This window comes from Scleropages formosus, chromosome 20 (genome assembly GCF_900964775.1).
Source record: "Scleropages formosus chromosome 20, fSclFor1.1, whole genome shotgun sequence".
NCBI lineage: Eukaryota > Metazoa > Chordata > Actinopteri > Osteoglossiformes > Osteoglossidae > Scleropages > Scleropages formosus.
This window is the reverse complement of record NC_041825.1, coordinates 14,321,923-14,349,735: the sequence shown is the minus strand read 5'-3', so window position 1 is coordinate 14,349,735 and position 27,813 is coordinate 14,321,923. Positions and strand designations below refer to the sequence as shown.

The following is a 27,813-nucleotide window of genomic DNA, read 5'->3' as shown; positions in this document are numbered from 1 at the left end:
ACATTAATAGTCTCCAAAAAAATTCGTTTGGCTCACTTGAAGGATTTACGGTTGCAGCTGTTGTCAAACACTGTGGAGGTGTGACACGACATGTAAAACTGCAGATCTGAGGAACCCCCGGTGAAGACCGCACACTGTGTCTCCACCACGGTATTGCAGGCAGCACCGTGGAAATCTGAACAAATTAAGACAAAGCTCACTGCCCTTCTTGTGAACAAGACGAAGGGTTCATTTTCATGACGCTAGTTACTAAAACTACAAGGCTTACTGATAACAAAATAAATGTAAGAAATTCCGTGGAACCGACTGTTTTAGTCATGAGACGAAATGATGTCAAGATCCAGAATCTATATCAGCTGAAATTCTACACAAAGCACTGTCATTTTTTGGACAAAAAAAGGCAAAAAACAATAATGGAAAAAAAGACAAAAATACATGTAAAGTATTTATTTAGCTGAAGTTTTCCACAAAGTGGCAATCAATGTTAAGCTACATACAATTGTTCAGATATTTATACAGTTGGGTAATTTTACTGGAGGAGTTCAGGGTAGGTACCTTGTTCAAGAGAGATAGCAGGAGGTGGGATTCAAACGTGTGTCTTTAGAGGGAAAGGCGAATCACTATACTACCTGGTACCTCTTCAGGGTAGTTAATAGCTATTTTGCATAAATACAATAAATGGTATGGGAGGGCCAGCAGGGAGTAAAGTGGTTCTGGACGTGACTTTGTAACCTGAAATTTGCTGATGAAGTCCAGAATTGTGCTTCTGCTGTAGCACCCTTGAGCATGGGTCCCTAAATTTCTGTAAAATACCTCTATACATGTCTAGGAGGGGTGAGCAGCCACAGGTGCCTCAGCCCCCAGGGGTATAATAGTTCCTTCCATGGGCCTTGGAGTTTTTGTTACCAAGACAGTTTTTGTTTTCCTTTCCTCGGTTACCAGTCTGATTTATTTTGAACAACTTAAAGTTACTTCTCTGTTTGGTTTTATTTCTTTTATTGGCACTTTTATGTGCCATACGCAGAACGTACTCTCTTGTTCAGTGATTTCTCACCTCGTTGAGAAAAGGGCTACGTAAAGATAAACTTAACTGAATTTAAATGGAATAAACAGGTACTCCATTGCCTTTTAACTTTTTCCCTCACTTCTTTTAAACTGTATATCTTTGTTACAAATTGTTGCACATCTGTTTTTATATATATTATCCTCTGATAAACAAGTTTGAAAATGTTGAGAAAGGTGCTATAGAAAAATAAACTCAGTGTAACTGAAATAAAATACCATGGATTGTCCTACATATATATAAGTGTGTTTGTGTGTATGTGTTTGCAGATTTTTGCTGTGTTTTGTTTAACACTCGTAAATGAGATGTACTTTCATTGTATGTACTATACATTGAGGTGAAGTGTGTGTTCTTTTACGATTCCGCTGCACTGACTCTCTTATTGGTAGTTTCCACTGTTTACTTTCACTGCTGCGCACTCGCAGTCCTCAGACTTGCCTAGATGCTGGTGTGCTGGTACCAGAGGACTCACTGGGATCTCTGTGTGGCATCTGTCCCGGGACAGGCACTTCACAGGGGGAGTCTCCAGCCCCTGATGGTAAACTCTCAGCTGGAGGAGGGTTCTGTTGGGCTTTTTTTGTATTGTAGACCCTCCCAGCACAGGGGGGATATCATTCGCTGTCTCGCGGAGGGTCAGTGCTAGACGGGACCAAAACCTTTTACAAGTTTTGATAGCTGACTAAATCAGAGCAAGGACCCCAAGGGAATGTGCAGTCATTAAGAGTGTAGCGCTTTAAAGAGATATACTCTTTCCCAGTCTTTTTTTTACTGTTTTGTCCTGTTTACTAAATGTTTTTTTAGGAAGTCATTTTTTTGCTAGATTTAGTCTAGATCAGTCTTTTTGAAGCCAGCAACAGCTTAGAAGTGAGAATTGTTTGTTATTTATGTTGCTGTTCTTGTGACATTGGAATTTTATACAGAGCATCATGACACTCCTAGGGTCTGAGCATTCATTACTGATTCGAAGCAAGTTCAGATCAGGTGAGTTCATCCCCATGTCTGTGTACCATGTGCATTTTAAATGTTACATTGTGAAAAAATCCACTTTCGTATTGCTTCCTCTTTTAAGGCGGCTTATATCTGAGTTCACTAATCTTTTGAAGTCAGTTCTTTTCAAGAATCAAAATATTTGTAAATATTAAAGTGAGAACATTATTTCAGCATGCTGTGGTGTTTTCGAATGCACTTGTGTAAGTTAAAAAGTTAAAAACTTACAAGAATTAACTTTTTGCATATACAGTATGTCAAGGTAGTTGGCAGTGACAGGATACCTCAGCTTTTGTCATTAATTATAGTTCACGTTTGTGAATGTGTGACTAAATAACAACATTTTTTTGTAAAATTTAATGATTTGTATATATATATTTTTTTCTTTTTTTTTAAATTTTACTAACCAGAATGGTAATTTCTGGAGAGAATGCACTTTCTTGCACCTGGTTCTCTTTAACATTCACTTTTCCTGAAGATTCATTAGTCACCTTTATGAGTCATACTCCTGAACACTAACTTATGTAGGCTTGCTTGGTATTGCTGTGTTATCTGTAGAATGTGGTTATCACTGCAATTCAGGGGCTTTTCCTTTGAGGCAAAGCCTCTCACTCTGATTCAATTTCTTGTACACCAGCTGTACAGTCCAAAATTGTAAGCGTTATATGGATCTATATGACATGGCCTATACTGCCACCTTTCAGGAGAAAATGTTACTGGAAAAATTGGTTGTGCTCCCTAAAAATGGAAGGACTCAGAACAGGTCATTGGATTCCTTTTTAATTTTGAAGAATGTAATTTAACATTGGTTTTCAAGTCCATTACAGGTATTTTCCTCATAATGTGCACAATGTTCCAGAACTGGATTCTGAGAGTTTAAAATTGAACTAAAATGAAACTTCTGTAAAAAGGTTGATGTGATTTCATGTTTGATCCATATTTATATTATGTTTCTCAGTAACTGACATTTTACAATTAATCCCTGCCTTCTAATTATTTGCCAGGCTTAAACAACTAACTTTGGAGTAAATTATCCCCCTGTTAAAGGAAGCCAGAATTACAAAGTTGCAGTGCCAAATGTGGCATGTCAAAAAAAAAAAAAAGCCTTTAAAAGATGGCTTGTTTTTATCCACAAACATTTGGCTCCTAATATGCAGCAGATGTAGGACTCTGTTTACACATGTGCATTCTATCAATGAGGACTTTTCTTTTACTGGAAGGTAACTTGTTCGCTTTACTTGTCTGAACCAAAGGCTGTTCCAACTGGGACTTGATACTGATCTCTGCTCAGATTCCCTTCAGACCTGAACTGGCACATTCTCCCATGCGGGCAAGTGCCCATTACTTCTTATTCTCTGCAGAGGTAGCATAAAAGTGTTGCGTGCAGCACGCAGCATTTGGGGACATCTGTGTAATTTGATCTGCATATTCTCAGGGGCCATAAATATCCATTATGGCATTTAGCTGATAGCGAAACAAAGGCCATTATATTGACATGAGAAGGACGTGTCTGTCACAGCGCTGTAACAGTCCACAAGCGAGACAATCTTACTTCCCAGTTCAACAAATATCTCTACTCACCCCACAAGCTGTGGGTTCTATGCTTTTCTCGCAGTGGCATTCCTTCCTAATTGAAGTGAGGTGTGTAATTTCCCCCCTGTTTGATAATTTTAGGGCTAATGGCTACAAGGATCCCAATCAGGAGGACATGTCAAGATAAATGAGGGAAAGCATTTGGTCCTTTGTGGAACAGCAGGTTCTGGTGGGTGTCGTTCGAGACACCGAGTGGCTCGAGGCTGTCAGAGTCATCAGAGTGTACAAGCAGGGAGAATGTTGGGCGAACAAAATATGCTTCATGTCTGGGCAATATGAGATGTGAAGACAACAAGATATATGTACATTACGTAACGGGGCTGGGAAGCAGCTGTGCGGCTTCTGTGTGTTTTACAGCTGGGACTGGTGTGAAATAGTGTCATGGAATTGCTGAACTCACTGCCTTGCTGAACTGTACAAACAATATCAATAATTTTCATATGGTCAGGATTAGTGGATCGTTTTTATGTATGCCTGGAACTAACTTTGACAGAAAAGCTGCATAACCACTGATTTTCTTTGAGAGCATAGGCTAAACTCATAGATCAGCCCTGCAAATTGATTTTAATAGTACTGCATGGAGTAGGTTTTCAAAGCAGTATATGCGTTCAAAAAATGAGATGTAAATCACGGTATGCGTTTTATTTTCAGCTCTGTATTACTCTCTTTTTTCGCATTTATGAAAATGTGTTATGAGTTCACATTCTGTCTGACTTCCAGCACCTTATGAAACATGAAAGGAAAACATATAAGCTCAAGTTATACCATTATGTAAACATTGCTGGGTGTTAGCAGTACTGCATATACACTGGTTTGTGTATATGAAGAGCTTTAGGCACTGCTTAGTTTGCCTCTACATCCCTCAGTCTTCCCATTTAATTCACTTACAACACATGTGGCTCACTGGAAGCTATGAGGCCCTCAGTCGCCCATTCCATTTCATGAATGCCTAGGGTAATGTGTGACACATGTATGGAAACCTTCACGTAATCACAGATTCCAACATGTTATGTAGAAAGTGTGGCACCTGACGAGGGCAGTGTCATTACTTCCCAACCATAAATCTGCTACAGCTTTTCTTTGCTTCACACATCAAGTGTATTGGCAGACATGCACTGCAGAAAGATGATGATACTTTAGATGAAATTAAAATATCAGTGTATTTAGTTATTTAACTAATCTGTCCTATTTTTTTGTGCTGATTGCAATAACAAGGAAAGTGACTCAGTACTCTTTATCTCCTTCCGCTAACAAAGTTTAGTTTAGTGCCTGAACCCCTCATCTCTGATGTTTTGCTATGTCTTTAACGCATTCAGAACTATTCATAATTTTGACTTTTAGTTATTGAACATTTAACTCCATTTATGTCTGGACAGTGAATTGCCTGTTAAAGAGGACTTTACCAACATAGAGCTTTTCCCTTCAGATTCGAGGGCCCCTGGTTCGAATCTCACCAGCCTCTGTACTACACTTGTGCTAGGTACATACCCTAAAGTAAAATTATTCAGCTGTAAAAATGGATAAATAACCGTAGGGAGCTTAACACTGTAAGTCGCTTTGGAAAAAGCGTCAGCTGAAGGACTAAATGTAAACGCATGGTCTTGCAACTTTAAGAGTTTGCGTGTGTACTGAAGCCTTGGAGGAATGTTTCCCCTGTGCCAGCATCCAGGGACAATTGCAATCAAAACCTGCAAGAACCTGAAATGTACACTTACACACTAGCAAAGGATTGCTTTCTTGCAACTTAATATGCTTTCAAATCAAAGCATGTGTTCCATTTAGAGTCGCGTGGCACGAGTACAGAGTAAGGTCATCAGCGTTGCAAGTGTTCAGTTTATTATTTCTAAACAGGTAACATTTGTTGACAGCATGTTTGTTGTTAGGAGAATGTCTGTGTAGTAGAGAAAGGGCTGCTCCATTTCTGTTTCACCAGTGCATTCTCCAGCTATTCCCAAGCTCTCTACAGCCTCGTATGATTGCCAAGGTCAATACCCAGTTAGTTCCTGTGCCCTCATGTTTTCCCACAGTGGTGCCACTTTATACCAGATGTGCTGAGGTTAAAGGTTGCTCCATCTGCATGCTGTAAGCAGCAACAGATGTCCTGTGCATGGTAACTTTTCTATAAAATCTAAGACCTTCCTCGCTCAGTGTTGGTAATATGGTGTCAATGTCATGTCAAGAAATCCCTTTTGGCATTGCTTTAAAAATGCCATGTTCTTTGGTTGCTTCATTATGTTTTGCTGGAGTTGAAATGATGCCAATTGTCCTGTATTTTTTTTAGATTCTAGGCATTTCTTCTGGAGGTTGTGTGATAGCTTCTTATTCCAAATCAATAGAGGAACAAATGAAGTTACCCAGTTACCCAGTTCAGAAGGCCCACAGGGTCAGCGTATAGGATAGATTTTCATTAATGTACCACAATTGCAAAAGCAAATCTAATAGATTTTCATGTGATTTGCACAGGTACCAGTAGAGAACTAGGGTATGTAAAAGTTTAAAAATATGTTAAAAGTTGAGCAGGGGGCACAGCACATGTGCAGTGGTTCATTTGGTCCTGCGTTGGAGTAACTAACCACCTTACAGGCCTCCACACCCATAGACCACACACTGCCGAGAGATTTGTTTAAAGGGCAGGAGCTGTGTTTATCATAGCTGTACATCCTGTTTTAAGAAATATTTGTCAGATTACCACATATTTTTCCTTCATTTTGTTTTCTTTGCGTGATTTTGTGTGAGTGCATTTCCCAAAAGAATCATTATGGATTCAGGTTATCATAAAACAAAAATTTAGCGTTCCAAAATCAGACAGCAGCCCGCAGACACAGCACATATCCAGGATACTGATTCACCCCCCACCCCCACCCCCAGTTCCATCCACCCAAGAAAAATGTCCTTTCTTTCATCATATTATGTTCCTGCCTTTTAGCTACTACCTCTTGCAATTAAAGTCACATAATATTTGTGTAAAGTACAGATATTTGTACTTTAAAATTAGCAATTTGAAGATGCTTGCCAGTACAATTATTGGATATATGAATAAAGTACCACTTACCTATCAAAAGCTTATTATGAATGAACTTCATACCTTGTTAAATACCAGGGTCATGTGTGTTTACTTATAGTTAGAAATTCTGTTCATTAACTTGTAACTTGCCAATATATCAGATGGTTTGCCACTCTGTCTTGTCTGTGAGAAAACTGAAGAAAGGATATTCATTCAGGATGTCTGACCTCCACGTTACAGAAGAATGCAGCATGCCAATAATAAACGAAATACTAATTTTACTAAAATATGTAGGCTAGAGTATAGATACAGTGCACTTTGATTAAAAATCATCCACGCTAAATATGTTACGGAATTTTCACAAACTATTGTACTTTTAACTATCCTTTGTTCATTCTGGAAAATGCATATCTAAATTTTTCCTCTCTTTCTTCAACTTATATAGTACTGAACCAACACTCATTACACACACACATTTTCAGAACCGCTCGTCCCATACGGGGTCACGGGGAATCGGAGCCTACCCGGCAACACAGGGCGTAAGGCCGGAGGGGGAGGGGACACACCCAGGACGGGACGCCAGTCCGTCGCAAGGCACCCCAAGCGGGACTCGAACCCCAGACCCACTGGAGAGCAGGACTGTGGCTCAACCCACTGCGCCACCGCACCCCCCTCCAACACTCATTATTGTTTATATATTTTGCCACTGTGACTATTTGACCACATCTATCCATCTGTCCATCAATACAATGTCAATAACCGCTTGTCTAGAGCAGGGTCACAGTGAATCTGAGCCTTTACCAGAAGCATTCGGGACAAGGCTGAATGGGGGGTACACCCTGGATGGGACAGTATCTGAGTACATTGCCTTGATCAGAATTTTTCCTTCTAGCTAATAAACTTTGTGTAGTATAACTTTCAAGTCGGACTTTCTCCAATATATGATATGCAGATAAAACATGCTTGTGTTATGAAAACTATACCAAAGCATAGTCAGCAAGCTATCTATCATCAGCCAGCTAAATAATATTCACCTTAGTACAATAAATATAGCTGACAAGTAGACAATACTGAAACTCCAATCTCATATGTTTTAGTCAACCAAATAATCCTTTCTTCCAAGTCCTTTCCTCCAGAAAAGCAAAACACAAGATATGCTACTGCTGCCAAGTCTTACAACATTCAGATCTACAAATAACTAAATATCTAGCATCAAGGCATTCATAAAATATAATAAAACTGGAAGTTAGGTATGAATTGTTTCGATTCATGCATCAACATAATGGAGTTATAATCACAGGAGCTGGTCTTCAAAGAAAAAGGACTTGATAATGTAAATAAACACTTAAGATATTCGTAGGTTAATGCATAGATTGAATCAACCAGTCTGTCTCCCACCTTCCCTTTCCCTCCCCTGCCCAGTCCTGCAGTTACGACTCCAGCAGAGGAGGACACGAGAACAGCTCGCAGGCCAGGGCATCATGCCTCGTGAGTAATATATGCATTTTTTACCTCCACCATGAGACCAACTCTGGTTCATATGAGCACACTGCACTCTGGGGAGACGGCCCGCACCGAAAGGGCAGAACAGAAAGTCTAGACCAATCCACAATAACGTAGCGTGCGATAGCTAAATGGACTTACCTCACTAAACCAGAGCCTCAGTTTGACTTAATCTCTAACTGGAGGTTTCACGTCACCGGCATGAAGAACAAGTGTGCTATACGTCCCTGGTAGCAGCCATGCCAGGATGTGACCTTGGTGGAATGCTCATGTGCTTCAGCAACTATTTGGCCCTCTCCCACTCAGCTTGATTTACATGAATAGCATCTGTCTAAATTGCAATAGGCTGCAACTATAAATATCACATTGTTCACCCTTTGGTTGTTACAATAATAATTAATATTATGAGGAAAACCATTTATACAAACGCTTTTGCCTCTCCACATGGAAGAAGTGAGAAAAATAACATTGGTCCTTATAAAAAACTAAATATACAAAATAAAGAGCAAAATAAATGTTCACAAGACACTTTGAAGTGTGCAAAGGTGTGCGCTGAGAATCCTCCTTGATAAAACTGGAAATCAGGTGGAGTACTGGGACACAGTGGAGAGAACATCAAGTTTCTCAGTCTCAAGGCAGACAAGCAAACTGGGCAGTTTTCCAAAGGAAAATTTAAAAGCATAAAGCTTCCAGATTCAATATACGTACTTTTATCTATAGTCTGTGTTAGAAGAGAATGTGGCTTCAAGGAGTGGTTGCTTTGAGATATGCAAGATTGTTATGTGTTGCAAGGCTGCCACATAGAAATGAGTTTCCATTTTGAGTCATGGGTTCTAAAATTCACTAAATATTTTGCCTCTTTAATGCTATAGTGGGATAGCAAAGTTACATTTTTGTCTCTAAATTTCCAGAATTACAAGGGCTTTACAAGAGTCACAGAGCTGTACATGTATATATTTATTTATTTCTCCCAATTAGTAATTTCTACAGATCCTGCGGGTAAAAAGGTAGTCTTTTGTTTTTTTACTGTCCAAAATGGCACCAACAGAAACATTAAGGTTCTGTAAACGAGGTTAAACATGAAGGGGAAAGGCGTTCAGAAGCTAGCCCTATCAATTTTTCGAGTCGGACACAGATAAAGCCGACCAAAAATGCTATTGGCCCGACAGAGGCCCTTTTAAAATGACTTCAGGTTGATAGTTTATCTCCTGATTGTAGGCAAGAGGCTGTTGAGGCAGATAGAAAGCTTTTTGAAGATTTACTGGGTGCTGCTTCTTTCATATGGCTTAGAAACACAAGGACTTTTTCCAAACACAAAACATTAAGTACGGTTAACGTGATAATATTTAATTCTGCAGTTGCTAAGACACTTTGGGCTTTTTCCACAGCCTGTGTATAATTTTTGTATACATAGATAAAATTTTTATGACATTCTTTTCATATAAATTGTATTGCAAGATATGTTTTAGCCATTTCATCGTAATGTAAACAAGCCTCAAGCTAGCACAAAGGCACCCAATTATATAACAGTGATGATAATAATAAACTGCACATTTTGGGATAATCCTATATAATACGCTATGATCTTAAGCAGCTCTGCAGGCTGCTTGGAGAACTTTTATTATTGGGTGAGATTTTATGTTAATCTTTTATGGACTTGATATTTCAATCTTTTTTTGTCTGTTTTGGAAGATGGTCAGTGTGTATAGTCTGTGTATACATTTCTGCCAGGAACATCTGGTGTTTATTAGGCTCTTTAACATGTAGTCAGTCCTCTCAGCGTTGTTTGGACTGTGGCCTGGGAGGAGCTGGAGGACGGACGGACGGCCTGGCGTGTGTGTGGCTTGTTCTTGGGTCCTGGTGGGTCTCTTGCAGTTAGGGGATCTCTCTTGAAGAATAAATCAGCCCTCCGAGCCTGCAGTGCTTTCTTTCCCCGTTGTCTGTGAGGTCTTGTGGAATATATTGAGTAATATAAAGACGTCTCTTAAAGTGAATGTCATTGAATGGCAATGTAAATAAACCTTCTACCTTTCCTGGTGGAGGGACATTCGAGTGTTTTCAAGTTGTGTGAATTTAGATAAAAATAACTTGATCTGAATTGTGTCGAAACAATCTGCATTTACCATTGCTTTTAATTATTTAATCTGATTTTAATTTATGACTAAATTTTAGAACGCTGGCAAAATTACATCATACAGTGAATAGATGGCATAATAAGTCCATGAGCTTTTTGCTCAGGGGCTTAAGGTCACAATCAATAGACTATATTTTTGTTTCACGTTACATAGATAGCAAATGAATTCATTTGTCAAGTTAGTGACCATCTAAAATTTTAATCTAGTTTTAATCTGTTTTTTTATATGATTGTGAAATAGGAGCAAATGTTTGTACTCTGTCAAATGGTCACTGTGTGTAAATATTTAATACTTTGGTAACATGCTTTTTTGTGGTTCTGTTTATTTTTTATCTCAGCTCCTCTAACTGTTGGTAGAGTAACTATCTTCATCATTTAAGTCTCCAGGCATTATTAGAAACTGAGGAAACAATTATTAAAAGTCTTTGCATCTGTTCATAAAGCGTAAATCTGGCATCTCAGATATGTATTTTGAGGTATAGGGTGACAATGCACTAGCTATCTGCTTCTAATTTACTCAAATGTTACAGTGCTCTTGTCATTACTTTGGGCTGAAGTCAACAATGTCATTTGTTGACTGTTTTAAATATGATTTTTTTTTTTTTTAAATCCAGTTTTGTCTTTACCTGACATTTTACTGTAAAGATAGGAAATTATGAAGAGGACTAAAAAAACATATTAACAGGTATTGATCTTTTATGCCACAATAAATTATTCAGAAGAAAATTATTTCAATAACACTATGCAATCTAAACCATATCAGGTAGGCTAAAGCTGACGTATATTTTTGGATTTACGATTTATTTAACCAAACAAACTTTTTTCCTACATTGAGTCTTGTAATCAGATCGATTCTCTTGTTTCTTTTCTCAGCATTAAAGAGTCCAGCTGCATTCCATGAACAGAGGAAAGGCTCTGAAAGGTCCAAGGTATCAAGCAGATTTCATAGATTCAGCAGAATTTCACAACAAATGCAGGTGCCCCATAACTTAGCAAAAATGCTGTAGAAGACATTACAGACCAGTAGAAGTCCTGTCAGTTTGTGTGCAAAGTGAAAGAAAAATAATCATGCAGAAGTAAATGAATAAACAGAGTTCAGTCTCCATAGTATTTTGTACATGAAACTATCATTGTCTCCAATATCAGTGGTTTTTCATGAGCAATGTCTTCACACACATGTAGTCCTCAACTTATGACGGTTCAGTTTTGTAAGTCAATTTTGCCTTAGGTTACAAACCCCATTGTAATTTATTATATTAATCATTAAGATATATAATACATATATACATTTCTAAAACTGTTTTCTTTCAGTTTTTCTTTTCTGCACAGTGAGAATACTGATATTTTCACTTGCTAGTCATCATAAAAATGATATCTTCAATGGAATCACAAATTAAACATTCTGTGAATAAAATAATGCTTTTGTAAAAACAGTGCAATCACTAATAAACATGCTGTTTGAACAAGAAATTCATTGCCTTGCACAGCACAGCCAGCCAATGTTATCTTGCAGCAGATAGAGCGGTTGCTGTTACGACCAAATGTAACATTATAAGGATGATGGGACGGCGTTCAAAAGTATGGGTCATTGTAAGTGGCATATGCCTTAACTCAAGTATTACCTGTAAATTTCCATGCATATCAGCATAAATATTTATTTGGTGCTGTAACTGGAACTTGTTTATTTATAATCAAGGCCCTTTATCTTTATTAGGAGAGCTCAATGATCTGATGTTGCATAAAGTTACAGGCTCTATGATACATGAGCAAGTCAAAGGACCTGCAAGTGATAAAGCAGTGATAAAACAGTAATTAAGAATCTCTGGTCTTCTGCGCAAAAAGTGATAAACAATGAATTATGGCTTCCAAAGCCTAAGGCACTGAGGCGTTTATTATGGAGGTCATTATGAAAGTATATGTTTTCTAGAGTCAACTATTTAACAAATGCCTGTTTTTAAGAAAAAGCAGCTCCTTTTCTTGTTTAAGTCTGCTGTGTCTACTGTATTAACAGCATTTACATTCTTGGTTGAAAGATGTCATTGGAGCAATGCAGTCTGGTAAGATGCTCAGTGTTGCAATAGAGACGTCATTTTCTGTTATACAGAACAGGAAAAGAGCAGCCAGAAAGATACTGGGCTTAATGGAGGAAACCAGAGATACTGGCAGCAGTGCAGACCCCCTTGATCACTGAGCTTCTAAAATATCCATCTCCTCCCCAGGTGTACATTCCTTGCACAAAGTCAAGCTCTAAGAAAAGAAAAAAAAAAACCACAGTTTAAAACAACTTCTATAGCTGGAAGTTTGAAGTTTTACTTACTAGGAATGGATCTGCAGTATCTACACTGTGAATTATCTTTAGACTTGTTCTTTAATCAGTTCTAAAACAAAGCTTGTAGTAAAAACTGCATACTATTTATGAAATGCATTGCTTGCTATAAGATTTGTAGAAAATCTCTGCATCATGAGATGACATATTAAAAAATAAAATTCATATTAACAAAAATATAAAGGCCAACATGTATAGTCACATATTCTTATGTTTTGCAGGCTGGGGATTTCCTAAAACATAAAATTAGGGGTAGACAAGAGAAGTCAGATTTGGTCAGCATGCATATTTTACAAGGTAAGAAACAACTAATCATGAAGCCTTGAATTCATTACAGTTTTACATCTCTTCAACACACACCCCAATACCATATAATGCGTTTTAATTTCATTGCTGGTATTAATTCTTTAGTTTCCATCACCTCTGATCCTTTAATCAGCCATTAAATTAATTCCTTGACAATTTCTGTCAGTTTAGATATCAGAAAAAATAATAGGTTAGCAATTGTAGGATTTAATTAAATGTAATAGTAACAGTGCCCAGGGCAGACAGTACTTACTATGTATACACATAACACTCAGAAATTCAAATAAATTCCATGAAGTATTCATTGGCAGTGCATGATACATGGCTGTTTAGAGCAAATATGATGTAATTCTGCAAATGAGGTGCATCTGACTGTCAGTGCGGAGGGTGATGTGCTTCAGGAAGTCCACACAAACTGTTTACTCTCTATATCTCTCGCTTCATGCATTCTATATGTGGTTCTGACAAGCGCTATTGCCATGGATTAATGGTGCTTATCATTATGTTTACTGTGCAGACTCAGGCGCCGAAGGCTCTGCACAGGCCGCTCAGATGAAACTGAAGCGAGCCAGGCTTGCCAGCGATCTTAATCAGAAAATTGCTCTAAGACCAGGCCCTTTGGAACTGGTAGAAAAGAATATCATTCCGGTCGATTCAGCAGTCAAAGACGCTGCAGTGAAAGGTATCTGAGAAACTGAGGAATTATTTGAATTCTGATGGGGTTCTTTTCTGTCTGCCTGAAAGCCTCACAGGGTGTGCATTTTTTTTCACCATATGGCTCTAAGTAATTGTTGCATGAACTCTGCACCCTCGCTGAAATTCAGCCCATGTTGCTGAGCTGTGGATTTACACGATGCAAACATCTGTTTCAGCTCTAACTCTCCCTGCACATGAACTGGTTTTACGGCACTCTGCTTGTTTGCAGTTTCATCATTGCAGTGTGTACCACTGAAGCCGGGATGATGTTCACAAGTGCTTCTTCAGTGTTTGCATCCTGTTTCTTTTTATCATTTAAATAAAACTTGGGATGCCTGGGATTTTTAAAAATCTTCCGATTGATTGAATTGGCAAGAAAAATAGCCTTTTCTGCTCTGCTTTAGGACTAAAAATATCTTCACTGAATTTCAATTCATAATGTGAGATTAAACAACCGCAGTCAGATGTTATTTGTGCTCATTTTAAAAGGAAAACAGAATTTACAATAGAAATATACACATTTACGCTAGATGTGTTTATACTTTAAGCTTACGGAATAAATATTTTAATATAATTCAACTTTTAAGTTTATATAAATACCCTTATATATTACATCACAGTATTAATAGCGTGAAACTGCATACACGTGTCGACATGAAAACGAGAACCCAGTGAGGAAGTGCTACGCATTTTAACTCGAGTTAATAAAAAAGAAACCATTTCAAGACTTCCACAAAAAGACTCCTCGCCATGAGAGCCCCTGACTAAGGTATATTGTTCTGTTGTATATTTTTACATGCTCCTCCAAATTGTTTCTTGCTTATCCCAAACATCTAACCCCTGTGGTTACTCTTAATTCATTCTTTGATTTTGTCTAAACTCCATGCAGACATCCAGTGTTTACTACTGCAGTTGTTGAAACACTGCGCACATCTTACGTAAGCTCAGCTAAAGGTGACCAATGTTAGTTTACATGACCTTTGTATAAAAGCATGTTTTATGGAGATAAACATCAGCTGTATTTAGATCAACCCCTCTTTTTCTAGATCAATTGAGTGTTTCTGCCTCTCTGTGTGTGTTTTGACTTTGCATGATTTATGCGTTTCCACTGAACCACCTACAAAGGTGTCTTGCAGTGCGTTTGCTGCCTTTCCCCTCGGTCATCTCAGTGAGTCTCCATTGGTGCCAGGAGTCTGTGGGTTAACTCTTTGGGTAGCATTAATCTTAGTCAAGCCTTCAAAAATGTAGCCTTAGTATTATACTATGGTATAGGCAGCTTTCATTTCCTGTCTTATTTTACTTCCTGTCTCCATGTGTCCCAGAGGGGAAAGCTCCTCTAAAAGGCTTTAAACTGACAAAACTGGACGAGCTGCGGTCAGGGGAACCCAAGGCTCTTGTACAATATGTGAGTTTGTGCAGAATCAACAGGTGGAGGGATCAATGCCCCTTCTCTCGCTCTACTCTGAGCGTAACAGCGGCTTCGCCATGTGCCAGAGCTATGAAGGTCTGGGGCTGTCATGATTAAAACCAGGGACACGGCTTGACAAGCCACTCGCCCAGATATAAAACAAATGTCTCCGCCCACTGCCCCCAAAGTAACCCTAAAGCTGAGTGGTGTTCATAGCACTGCATATCAGTACTCCGTTTATCAGGACCCTTCTGTAATGGAGAGCTGCTGTCAGTCTTCTCCTGATTTCTCCCTGCACCTCCAGGGGAAGTGCTGCTGTACTTGGTGTCAGAAACAAACAATCAGCTTGCCTTGCACCGGCGCTAAACTTTATTGTACAGTATGTGTGAGAACGAGTTTGTTTTTTATTTTTTGTTAACTTTTTCCATGGCTGACTCATTACAGTCGCACTTTTGCTCTGTCTCCGTAGTGAACCATGGCAAGTTCCTCAAACAGGAGGACTCCTACGCGTTTGAGGAGGACAGCAGCAGCGACAGTCTCTCCCCCGAGCAGCCACACAGCAACGAGTCCCCGAGCTCCGCATGCTCCTCATCCGAAGCCAAGAGCAGCAACTCCTCCTCTCCGGCCCTTGGCGCCACAAGACAGGTGAGGGAGGACAACGGGCACACGTGACACTCGGCAAAGCCTTAGTGCAATGCAGCTGAGATGAATGAGAGTGTGTTTACAAGAGGCGCCTTCATGGGCGATCCTGAAAGGATGCGTAGAACAATGCACAGAGCCCTCTCTATGTAGTCTAAGTCAGTAGGTCCAGAGCGCCCTATTGGTGTTTAATCTAGCTTGCTGTGTTTTTTTTTTTTTTTTTTCCTAATACTGCAGTCTATTTGGACTGTGCTACAATGAAGGCACAAGCTAGCTTCAAAATCTTTACACATACTATTTGTCACAATAATAAGAGCTCTGAAAATAAGGAGTCAATAGAGCAGCATATGCAATTTGTATTTTGAATGAAGAATAATGGTGACATCTGTTCGGATGCTTCAGCTTGGAATTCAATTAAAAAGACAAATTATTAGCAATAACAATTGCTAGAGAAAAAAATCAACTAATTCTCACATTTTTTTTTTTTTTTTTTGCATTTGCCATCGCATGCTAAGTTGAACTAAACACATGAAACGTTAGAATATTCTTTTGACAGGAAGCATCAGAGTTTGTTATTTTTTGTGAATTTGAGAAAAGAAAATGTTTTAGGGGAGTTTCCCCAAGTTACATTTTCCTAACTCTTGTTTTAAAATATAACCTGAACATGTAGTCAGTTGGAGGAGAAACACGTCCTGCTCTGGATGAACCTTTAACTTGAGCGCGACAGATCTTTGGCTCAGGCCAAGTCGTGCATACCAGCACCCCGGTTACAGAGCGGTCTTGGTATGGGGCTCTTTGATTTTCCACCACGGCTCTCAGCATTCCGCACCATTGTCTGTTGAGCGAAGGCTGCGGCACGGGACCATTAAGATATTATTGGCATCACGTGTCAGAGGGGAGAAAGCGAGGGAGGAAGCGGTCACACGTGCCACCTTGCCTCCTCTGTCAGTACCAACTAGGAAACATCATTACAAACACCCAGGCACAGCTAAGGCTGAAAACTGGATTTTAAGTCTTCCATTTCCTTGTGCGTCTGGCCTCAGTTAAAACAAGCGCGGAAGGTTCACATCCCAACATTTTATCAACGGCTTTGATGTCTGCTGTGGATGATCTCTTTCATTTAATTCTCATACATTTTTCTTTTTTTTTTTTGTGCTTCATCCCCAGCAATGTTTCACTACAGGATAATACTGCTTTAGGTGCCAACCCTCACCATTTTTTCTTCTTCTTAAATGGTCTGCAAGATGCAGCAGTGTAAAAGAGCTGGATTGTGATACAATGAACACCCAAAAGAAGCATTGCGCATTCAAATCTTTTTGAATGTATACTTTTCCAAAGACAGATCTTTCTTTGTTTCTTTTTTTTTTTTTTTTTGTTTTAATTTTAGGGATCTCAGAACAGGGATCATAATGGACGTATTGGCTCCCCTAGCACTCAAACAAGCCAAGAAGATAGCCTGCCTATGATGAACAGCAACGAGCTAACCCCACCCACAGCTGTTCCAACAATCATCAAGGTGAGTGATGGCAGTACTGCACTGAAGGAATTTCAGTGTGATTAATAAAGGAGGTTTTGTGAGGACAGCAATACTGTTACAGATTCTTTAAAAGGAAAATACCTGTATTTTTTGTCTGCATAAGTGCTTTAATTTGCTTAATGTAATAACTGATTTCTGGGCTTAGTCAAAAACATCGGATAAAAACCGGCACAAAAAGCCAAAGGACACCAAGCCCAAGGTGAAGAAGCTGAAGTACCACCAGTACATTCCACCAGACCAGAAGGTGGAGAAGTCCCCTCCCCCGATGGACTCAGCCTACGCGCGACTTCTGCAGCAGCAACAGCTCTTTCTGCAGCTGCAGATCCTCAGCCAGCAGAAGCAGCACCAGCACCAGCACCAGCACTCCCAGCAGCGGCCACAGAACTTCAGCTTCCAGCCACTGCACCCACCACCGCTCAAGTGAGCGACACTGCCAGTAGTAATGTGTCAGATCTCTTCTCACCGAGGGTTGTAAAGTGATCCTGAAATCTTGTCAATGACTTCTTACATTTTGCTGTAGAAAAGTGGTGACCAGTGGTTAACTTCAAAGCCTTCTCCTCAAGGTCAATACATTTTAAAGTGTAGGGTAAGAGCCATTGCATCAAATTCAATTCACACTGACAACTTGCATTGTTTTCATGGTAAGAAAGACAACTGGTTTACAATTGTCTTCTTCCACACATGTCTTTGGAGGAGGAACACAGGGAGATCATGCAAACTCCACACATCTTGAACTAGATTTAAACCTACACCTGAACGCACAGAACTGCAATGCACAGGTGTTACGCATTACGCCACTGTATTACTTCCAACACATTTTAGTGAATATATGTTTTTTCACACTCGAAGCACCAGGTGAGGTAACTTACAATCCAGGTATCTACTTCATGAAAGCAATGAAAAGCTGAGGTTGAGTGAACACCAGTCCAACCTGAGGCCCTTGAGGAGCACGGATGGGGATCTCTGGTGTTGTTTTTATTTAGGTAAACCTTGAGTACACGTCTGCACTACTGTGGCACTTTCCATGGAGTCAAAAACCATGACATTATTTATCTTGGGTTCTTGAGGTAATAAAACAAAAAGGTAACTGCATGACATACAAGATGAAGTCTTCTTCTGTGTATAAACATTTGTTAATCTCAAAAGCTTAAAATTATCATTTTATTAAGTAAATATTTTGTTGTTTGGCAGCATCTACAGTTTGAGTGTTTGTTGGAGCAAGTATTTTTGTTGGTGTAACATTGATGAGGCGTGGTTCTGCGATGCGATCTTTGAAGCCAGTGGTTTTTCTGGTATACAGCATAAACATGGTTTTGGTCTGCATACACACATACCCTGTTTTGGCAGAAACAGCACTGGTTTTGCAAGAGCAAATTTTCATTTGGAGAACATGGTTAAAATTTTTTTGAATTGGTGTTTTCTAAGATAAGGCAGGAATTTTTATTTTGAAATAAAAGAAAATGCAGAATATTTATATAGATTAAAGAAATTTAATAAAATAAAATAAATTTAATACATTTAAATAAAATGTAGAATATTTAAATCGTCACAACGAGTTTCACAGGGTGGAATCTGTAGACTAGTTGAAGTTACAGTATGTCCATACTGACTCGGGTTTTACCCATTTATACAGTTGTATGTCATACTAAATAACTACCTTTCCCAAGGGTACAACAGCAGGGCCCATTTTGGGAATTGGACAGGCAACCTTTGGGTGCAGGACCATTTTCTTAAGCTACTGTACCTACACATTATTGCACAAATGGAAGATTAAAGGAAGGTCACCTATTAAAATAGTATTTCTGGAAAATGTAGTGACACCTTAAAACAATTTTTCTATTCTTATATTATCTGAAAGACTTTCTCAAAGTAAGTGAGTGTGTGTGTGTGTTTAACTTTTTTACTGAACTGGTGTGATCTTTTGCCCACTGATACAACATGCATAAAGAGTTACTGTGCATGGAAAGAAGTGAAAATAGATTACATTCCCAATTTGTAATAAATAAACCTATTTTATAAAAATAAATAGTAATGCAAAACTATCTACTCCTACCAAAAAACTGCATATGGCCTTGATTATAGAAATAACATCCGTCAAAGCCGAAAAGTAACCATAACAGCCGAAGTAGGGGAATTGTGCATGCTGTCAGTTCTGTAAAACATTATGAGCATTTGTTTTTGTTTTTTTATTCCAGACAGTCTAATGAACAGCTTCCCAGAAATTCAAACGTTCCTGCGAGCACTGCATCAAACAGCTCCCCATCGCCAGCAAAGACCACTTATTCTGCACAAAGCAGCATTTCAGCTGTAAAACCTGGGCCCCTCCCTTCAAATCTGGATGACCTTAAAGTATGCTTTTTAGTGGAAAACTTCTTTGTGTCAAGTAATAAAGGCTTTTAAGGCAACAGGTTGGAAGATCCTACTTGTATCAAAATCTGTGCTTGCCGACAGGGATTGCTTTATAGTTACACTTTCAGCATGTACTTTAAAGTCCACGGAGCAAACTTATAACTTTTTAAACTTTCACTAAATAAATTAGATGAATAATTAGTATTATATATTGTATATCATATTCTGACTGATATTCAGTTTGGCAGCCTGTGGAATAGGGATTTTCATAAGAGCTATACTATGGATATCTGAACCTTTAAATTTTGTTCTTTTGATATAAGCCAAAAGTTGCAAAGTTTTATTCTCATAAATACTGTAATACAGCTACTGAGCATAGTGCCCATGATGGCTGTATTGCAGAATAAAAATTAAATCAATGCACTTATTAAAGGTTTGGTTGGATAAAAACTAACTTGTTTTCACTGAAAGACTGAAGATCTTTCCTCCTCCTTGTTGCCGAAAGGTTTCAGAGCTGAGGCAACAGCTGAGGATACGCGGCCTCCCTGTATCTGGCACAAAAACAGCCCTCATAGAAAGGCTCAAGCCCTTCAAGGACCCCAACTCCAGCTCGCCATCAAGCTCCAGTGACATCACCACCGTGACCTTCCCAGTAACACCTACCGGCTCCTTGTCTTCCTACCACTCTCCAAGCTCCTCCAGTGCCATCTCCAATGGTGGCTTCTACCAGTTCTGCAGCTCCAGCTCCACCCCACCCATCTCGCCAGCCTCCTCTGACCTTTCTGTTGGTGGCTCCCTGCCAGACAGCTTCAGCGATGTCACCATGTCCTCTCCGCAGTTTGGTACCGAGGAGGGCCCTGCGACCAGTCTAAGCGGTGGCTGCCTGCCGCCAGACGCTGAGGGGCCAGATGCAGAGAAGGACAAGATGCTGGTGGAGAAGCAGAAGGTGATAGAAGAGCTCACCTGGAAGCTGCACCAGGAGCAGCGGCAGGTAGAGGAGCTGAAGATGCAGCTGCACAAGCGGAAGCGTGCCCACAGCCAGCATGACCTGCGGGTACCGCCACAGAGCCCGCTCCACCTACAGCCTCCACCCCTGCAGCAGCAACGCTTCTTTGGAGTCGCCATCAAACAGGAGCACGTGGCCTCCAGTTGCCCACTGTCTTCCAAGCAGCTTCAGGGGCCTCCCGGCAGCTGCATAGACAGCCTGGCCCATTGCAGTCCAGGGGTCCTCCCCAACCTGGGTGGCCCCCGCTGTTTGGACGGCCCCAGCTCGGGCAGCCCCACAACCCTGTCTGCCTTCCTGAGCCCTCAGTGCTCCCCACAGCACTCCCCCATAACCAAAGCAGCGGGGAGCCCTCAGCCCAGCAGCCTTCCCTCGTCCCCAAACAGCCCCTACCTGCTGCCGGTGTCCTCCAGCACCGTGCCGGGGAGCAGCCACAGCCACTCTCCACAGCAGAGCGGCAGCAGGCCTCGCACCGCCCAGGTACAGCACCACCAACTTCTGTGCTCACCGAAGCATTAAAATTTGGATGTGGATTAGTCATATCAGTCAAATATTATTACATTCATGAGTATATATCTGAATGTTATGCAGCCTGTACTTTTGTTTATGGCCAATTCTGTAAAAAATCGACCGTTTTTTTTGGCAAAGCTGCTAATTTGACTTTGACTAATTTTTGAACTTACTAACTTAGTGGAAAAAAGCATGTCTTCCTGAGGATTTACTGTTGCTTTTATTTGAAACTGTAATAAATTAAACTGAAAAAAAAAAAAAAAAAAAAAAAAAAAAAACGTGTCATCTGAAGATCCCACAGAAGAATGTTGGCCAACCGGTGAGCTGCTCTTACTCTTCAGACCAGAGGAGCCTACAGCCAGTGTTCTCAAATCCGACCGAAAGCAGCTTTGCCAGGGATCAAGCCAAAGCAAAGAGTCCAAACATGCACCAAAAGGTACGAGGGCTAGCAACAGTGGAAACGCAGTACAGCCGCTGATATTTGAGTTGCTTAAAATCTGTCTTCGTCCAAAATCATGCGTCAAGGAAAAGCTTAGAAACTTCCGTCACCTTCCTTAACTGTTTCCTGCTTTCTTTTAATTTGTCGCCCCTTTTACTAAGCCTTCGGTAGCTGTTAGGCACACGAAGTGTAACAGTGTGCTGATCTTTCGGGAGAGGACTTCACCTCTACGTGCACATTCATTTTTGATTAATCCACCTTCTTGTCCTATTCTCTCTCTCATTATGCTGCCATTCCTGGTTTCAGAGAATCCAGAATGTAAATATTCAGGATTACTTTAAATCTGATTAATAAATAGGAAAAAAAGTCAGGGCGAGTTCTGTGAAGAATAGCAGCACAACTGTTTAGGCTAAATATGAAGCAAGACGTGAAACGGCACCAGACTTCAACTGACATATTCAGATCCATTCTGATCCTTTTGGTCCCAAGTATGACTTTTGACCTATTTTTTCATGTAGATGGCAATATTACACTCTCCCAGGCACGGGGAACAAAAGCGCCCCATCTCCCCTGCTGCTCTCTGCAGCTCAGATTCTGCTGCATCAAAGGTAAAGCAGCCCCCCTGCTATGAAGATGCAGTAAAGCAGGTAAAAATAAATGCAAGAAAAACTCAAATTAGAAACGTAAGATATAAATTTCTTCCTCTGCGTCCTGTTGCTAGTGGCTGGTCTTTTTTTAACCTTTACCTCGTTTCGCCTTTCGCGTCGCAAGCCTTTTTTCTGGCTCTCACTTGCATTGCGTTCCCTTTCTGCTTATCTGTTTCACACACTCTCCATTCAGCAAAGCCGCTGTGTTCGCCTTAAGAGCTGTGAAATACGATGAAACTAGTACAGTAAAAAAAAAAAAAAAAAGTTCTGATAAATGAGATGCATAACACTGCAGTCATGTGCAGTATACTATTAAGGAGCTGAGTAAATTAAACCCTTATGGGAGTTCTGTTTTTCTAACAGTTCTGACAATGAGTCATTGTGGTCATGTTTTCAACAACTTTTGACATGGAAAAATGTGTGATGAAAACTGAAACAGTAAAAAAGCAGACATATTTTGCTGATAAAAGCATGAAATGATCTAGAATGTGAATATTATTAAACGTATGTGTCATATTTATATTAAATGTACAAAATGAAGATTTTTAGTGAATACAAATCATGATTTTTAAACTGACAGATGTTTTATGTTGCACGTACAATATGAATATGTTTTAAATTAGATATATTAAACAAACCTAGTCTGCAGATTCTTTAAAAGCATTATTAGCATAAATAAAACTTCAATAAACATTATCAATATGAGCCATGAAATTATGCCTAAAAAAAAAAAAAGTTGCTAAGGGTGAAATTTGGCAGGTTTTCTCAATAAACTATTCTGATTCCAGCAAATGACCCGAAGCCAGCAAATGGATGAACTTCTTGATGTACTTATTGAAAGCGGAGGTGAGGAATATTACTTTCGAAACACTGTATTAATGTGTCTGCAAGCAACTGGAAGCCTAAAAGACTCAAAATAGCAAATGTAACCTGATGCATATGTATGATTTCCATAATATTACACTTACTGTGTGCAATAAGTTCCACTTTGTTGGATGAATTTGTGTACAGGTCAAATTATCAGACAAACTGTCTAAACAGATCGTTATGTAGCAGTCATTATTTAATTTCCACTTCTTTTAAGAACATTATATAATAGATGCTGCCAGATTTGTGTTATAGCTAAATTTGCACTTTTTGAACTGAAAACATTTCAGCAAAAAGGTATTTTACAAATTGTTACTGTTTAGCAAGCGTGTTCAGATTTTGCTCCGTTCAGGATATTCAATCACATCTTTTGCTGTGATGTTTCCCTCCCTTTCTTTCAAGAAATGCCAGCTAACGCCAAAGAAGACAGGCCGTGTGTAACAAAAGCTGTGCCTCACATTACAGTGTCTTCCGGAAGCTCCAGCGTACCTGTGCCCAAATTCCACAGGCACTACGAGCACCTGTCCCCAGCCCAGATCCCCTTCGAACATCCCAGCAGCAATGGTGACGGCCACTTGGAGGCCTTGCTGAACAGCCCCATGGGGAGAGCGGGCGACGTGGTGCTTCTCAAGATGGGTGCTGGAGAGGGGCAGCTGGAGGACACTGGGGAGAGCTTCATGGGCACCCACCCCGAGAAGCTGCTCACGAACCGGGACATGATGGAGACGCCTCTGTCCCCAATGGATGCCAGGGTTTCGCCTGCAGCAGAGGCTCAGGGGATCAGCATGTCCTTCTCGGAGTCTCCCTGGGAAACGATGGAGTGGCTGGATCTCACGCCACCGAGTTCGGCGACCGGCTTCAACACCATCCCTCCGGCCGGACCCAGTATCTTCAACACAGAGTTTCTTGATGTTACAGACATCAACTTGAACTCAGCCATGGACCTTCACTTAGAGCAATGGTGAACTGAAAAGGGGCAAGAGCAAAAGAGCACAACAAATGTTAGAATGGAACAGGTTCACGTCAGAATAGTAAACATCGCCAGTTTATGCGATTTGCCTTCAGAGTTGTTGATAATGTACCAGGAACTTTTCTAGGACCTTCTTCTTCCTGGACATGATGCGCACAATTACAAATTTGGTTTCTACATTGGTTTTTTGGTGGGCAGCCCAAGAAGATAATCAAACAAAAATATTGATGTTCCTATACCCAAAAAAACTGCAGCTTCAGTTGGTGTAGAGGAACTTAATCTGCTATCTGTCTGCAGTGGTTTGGGTCAATCAGGACTTGAAAATCCTCACTTCAGCACTATGGCAGTGAAACACGAGAAAAACATACATTTTTACTACTGGAAAAAAGGTAACTAAACACAGATATTGAGATGTTTTTATTTTGGTTTTTATATTGGCAAAGAGACCTTACAACAATCAATGACATAAACCTATTTGTGAAGCATGAATCGTTTGTAAATAGTATGTCATGAATATTTGTAAAACAAAACACAACAATAGCCACATAAATGTGATATGCTGGGGTGTGCGTTTTAGATGGAGGTCTGGGGGAAATGCTTCCACAGTCCATAGAAAGTGAAATATTTCTAATTGTACATAGACGAATGCTCACATTGCACATAAAGTAGAATAGGACTTTTTGACACACTTTGCTTAAATGTAGTTGTATGTGTTAGGAAAGCATATTGGCCATTCTATGCTAGCTTTCATATCCCCATGTGCTTGGGTTTATTTATTCGCCGCACTGCAGTTATGTCGACTAAAGTGTATAGAAAACACTTTTTAATTAACACGGAGCTTTTTGCAAACGCTGTTACGAAAATTGACAGTCCTCTCACAAACTGTAAATTCCTGCATTGGAAATGAACAGAGGTCAACTTTGCATCAGTCCACATCACTCTTGTAGTTCGAAGACCTGTTTACGAGTTTTTTTTCGCATCCTAACATTTGTTACATGTAGCATGCAGAACCGGAACAAGACACATTACAATATTTCGTAACGCATTCATGTCCAGTAATTTATATACGTAACTGACTTTCCAGCATCTCGGGGCATCTTGGTCATCGTTTGTCATCCATCTTCACCTTGCAACTCAGTCCTTTCATTGCGACTAATCTGTAGCCCTTATTCCTTCTGTGGGATCAAATTTTCTACACTTTTTTAACGATAGTAAATATTTCGACCACTTCAGCTACGTATCTTAGAAGTGAAAACTTCTTAGATGTATTTATTTGTTGTTTTATACTAGGATATTTATATTTGACATTCCAAAAATATACAATTGGATTCCTGGTAACTTAAAAATACGGCTTGTTTTTTTTTTTTTTTTTTTCCAATAGTTCACTTGACAATGATTGTTTAAAATGAGTTAAGCAACAAATTCATTATTTATTGACAACATGTCAAAGGTTTGGGAGGTACAGTTTAAACACTGAAATGGTCCATTATATTGTTATCAGAGCAAATAAATTTCAAAATACACATTGTGACTAATATTCACCATCAGCTTTTGATATTATACAACGTAGAAATCAGACATAAAAATCGGCTCAGAAAATCTGACATTTGTGTTGGACTTATTTCAGTACTTAAGCAGTGAAACATGATAACACTTTCAGTTATAAGTTACACTGTAAAGCATCTGTATAAAAGTGATTAAAATTAATAAGATTAGAATGAAAATTACAAATAGGAAAACCTATAAAGAAGTGAATAATTTTTTTTTCATGTTATGCATTTAACACATGAGGCCAATAACATCATTTGTATAATTCTTTTTTTTACTGCTGGAGTTTTCAAATGCTGTGTTTCTCCTTTATCATAAAAGATGTGTTTTTACCTCAGTATTTTCTTACACAAACAAACTGTTTTATAAGCACTTAAATAGCTATGTGAAGAGATAATGTTGGCCTTATAATGTTACTGAGGAACAAAATACAGTAAAGAAGCTTTTTTTGGAAAAGAATGTACTTTTTAGGTATTATGTGAACCCCAGAAACATAATTTCACTCAGGTCATTAACGCTGAAACGGTTAAGACATTATGAGATGGGAGCAAAGGCTAACTACTGTAAATTGTTGTGTTTTATGCAGTTTTAACAGTCCTGTTAATGTTACTTACGGCTACAAGATTCGACTAGATTTGATTTTTCCTTTTAAATTTTCCATGTGGTGAGAATTCATTAACTGTTCAAATGCCAAAATGCACTTTTTTGGCGAAGCTACTCACAGAACAGACTTTGAAAGGAAAGAGCAACAAACCGCATTCCGTTTACATTTGCTGATGGATCGAGGAGGAAGACTTCGGACAAAAAGCTCATCTTGTTGCTTGGCCACAGAACTGCTTTAAATGTTAACATCCTCAATATTCTGTCTACACCACTGTATTACTCTTGAAAGCAAAAGAAATAAATTTAAACACAACTATTTTCCGCGTGATTGAGCTGTTAAGTGTTCATTGCCAGACGCAGAACATCTTCTGAAATATTAGGAAAATGCACCAAATCTTAATCAGTGACAGCAATGTAATAAATGTCTATTTGCTTGAGGCTCATTAAAAACATATTGGTACGTAGGTTTGGCATCATTTTCCATCTACTCCCAACTTCAGCCTGATCAGTTTGATGGGTCAAAACAGTGATATCTGTATATATCCCAGTGGGCACGACCTACACTATGTCAACAGTGCTAAACTTCTCCCAGGTAATGGCCACCAAGAGGAGGCCTTTCCTTTGGACTGAGCAGTGGGGTGAGGAGGTCATTTCCCAGTGACACTGGCCTGATTTAGGCACTAAATTAAAGACACTAATAAGTGGCAGGTCAGTGGCTGAGATTGGGGAAAAGGGGAATTTGGGGTCTGCAGTGTGAGGACTCACTTTCCTTAACCATTTATCTTTGTCAGGGTTGCTGGAATCCAGAGCCTATCTCGGAATCACTGGGCTCTAGTCAAGGAGAGTCCATCCTGGACAGGACGCCAGTCCATCACAGGGTAGCCAATAAACACATTTTCACTCATACCAAGGGCACTTCACCAAATTCAATTCGCCAAAAAAGCATAAGCCTTTGGACTGTGAGAGGAAACCCGTGCAGACACAGGGAGAACACACAAATCACGCATGGACTGAGCTGTCATTGTACTGTGAGGTGGCAGCACTGCCTGCTGACTCACGGTGTCTCCCAGATGTGAAGAACATTTCAATTGAGTATCCCTGGGTGGCTAGAAAGACCCCGTTTTGAAAGATAAACTTTGTGTGTGTGTGTGTGTGTGTAGTTTCCAGCAAAGCACCTGAAAATAATCCAAAGCACAAGGCTTGGACTACAATGGAATGACCCAGCCAAAATTCCCATGATTCCCATGACTCCATGTCCCTCCAGAAGTGGGGATTGGGGGGGTTTCATGTTGTTCAGAAGGCTTTAAGCTCATTCTGTACCCCTGGATACCTCAGCTGGCATAGCTGTAGACACCATGGCCGGGATTGGAGTCACTTCTGCCTGAGGGGAACCAGGCAGCGTTCATGGCACCTGAAGGGTCTGATAAACATGGACGTATTGACAGAATTACCATCCTGCGTCAACCAAGATTTTCACAGTGCATCATTACGCAGGACTTACCGTGGTGTACCCTGACTCCTCTACAGTGCGCTTCCTTCTCAGACTCTAAAACATCGTCACATATTAAGGCCACAATGGAGATAGGTCATCCACAAATATTCATGCCAATGTGAGTATAATACAAATATCCTGTCTGTGGTCGTGCTGCAGACCCACTGGGTTCACGGTACAATACCTTCA

General features: G+C 39.8%; 1 protein-coding gene across 1 annotated transcript; it reads left to right on the top strand.

The window, feature by feature from the left end:
* Nucleotides 1-1,989: 1,989 nt before the first annotated feature.
* On the top strand, nucleotides 1,990-24,376 carry myocd (myocardin). Its single transcript, XM_018761627.2, has 14 exons — nucleotides 1,990-2,044; nucleotides 8,070-8,135; nucleotides 11,158-11,213; nucleotides 12,832-12,907; nucleotides 13,434-13,598; nucleotides 15,490-15,665; nucleotides 17,047-17,175; nucleotides 17,342-17,616; nucleotides 19,392-19,545; nucleotides 20,051-21,028; nucleotides 21,351-21,494; nucleotides 22,016-22,144; nucleotides 22,933-22,990; nucleotides 23,414-24,376. The coding sequence occupies exons 1-14, from the start codon at nucleotides 1,990-1,992 to the stop codon at nucleotides 23,974-23,976; spliced, it is 3,024 nt and encodes a 1,007-aa protein (XP_018617143.2). The 3' UTR covers nucleotides 23,977-24,376.
* The last annotated feature ends 3,437 nt before the right edge of the window (nucleotides 24,377-27,813 follow it).

What these genes read in the sequence shown, in the direction of transcription:
- myocd (XM_018761627.2), top strand. Translation starts at nt 1,990, where the DNA reads ATGACACTCCTAGGGTCTGAGCATTCATTACTGATTCGAAGCAAGTTC. An exon ending in CTGCACCCACCACCGCTCAA is followed by an intron (nt 17,617 to 19,391) that starts GTGAGCGACACT and finishes TTTTTATTCCAG; the next exon opens with ACAGTCTAATGAACAGCTTC. An exon ending in CAAATCTGGATGACCTTAAA is followed by an intron (nt 19,546 to 20,050) that starts GTATGCTTTTTA and finishes TGTTGCCGAAAG; the next exon opens with GTTTCAGAGCTGAGGCAACA.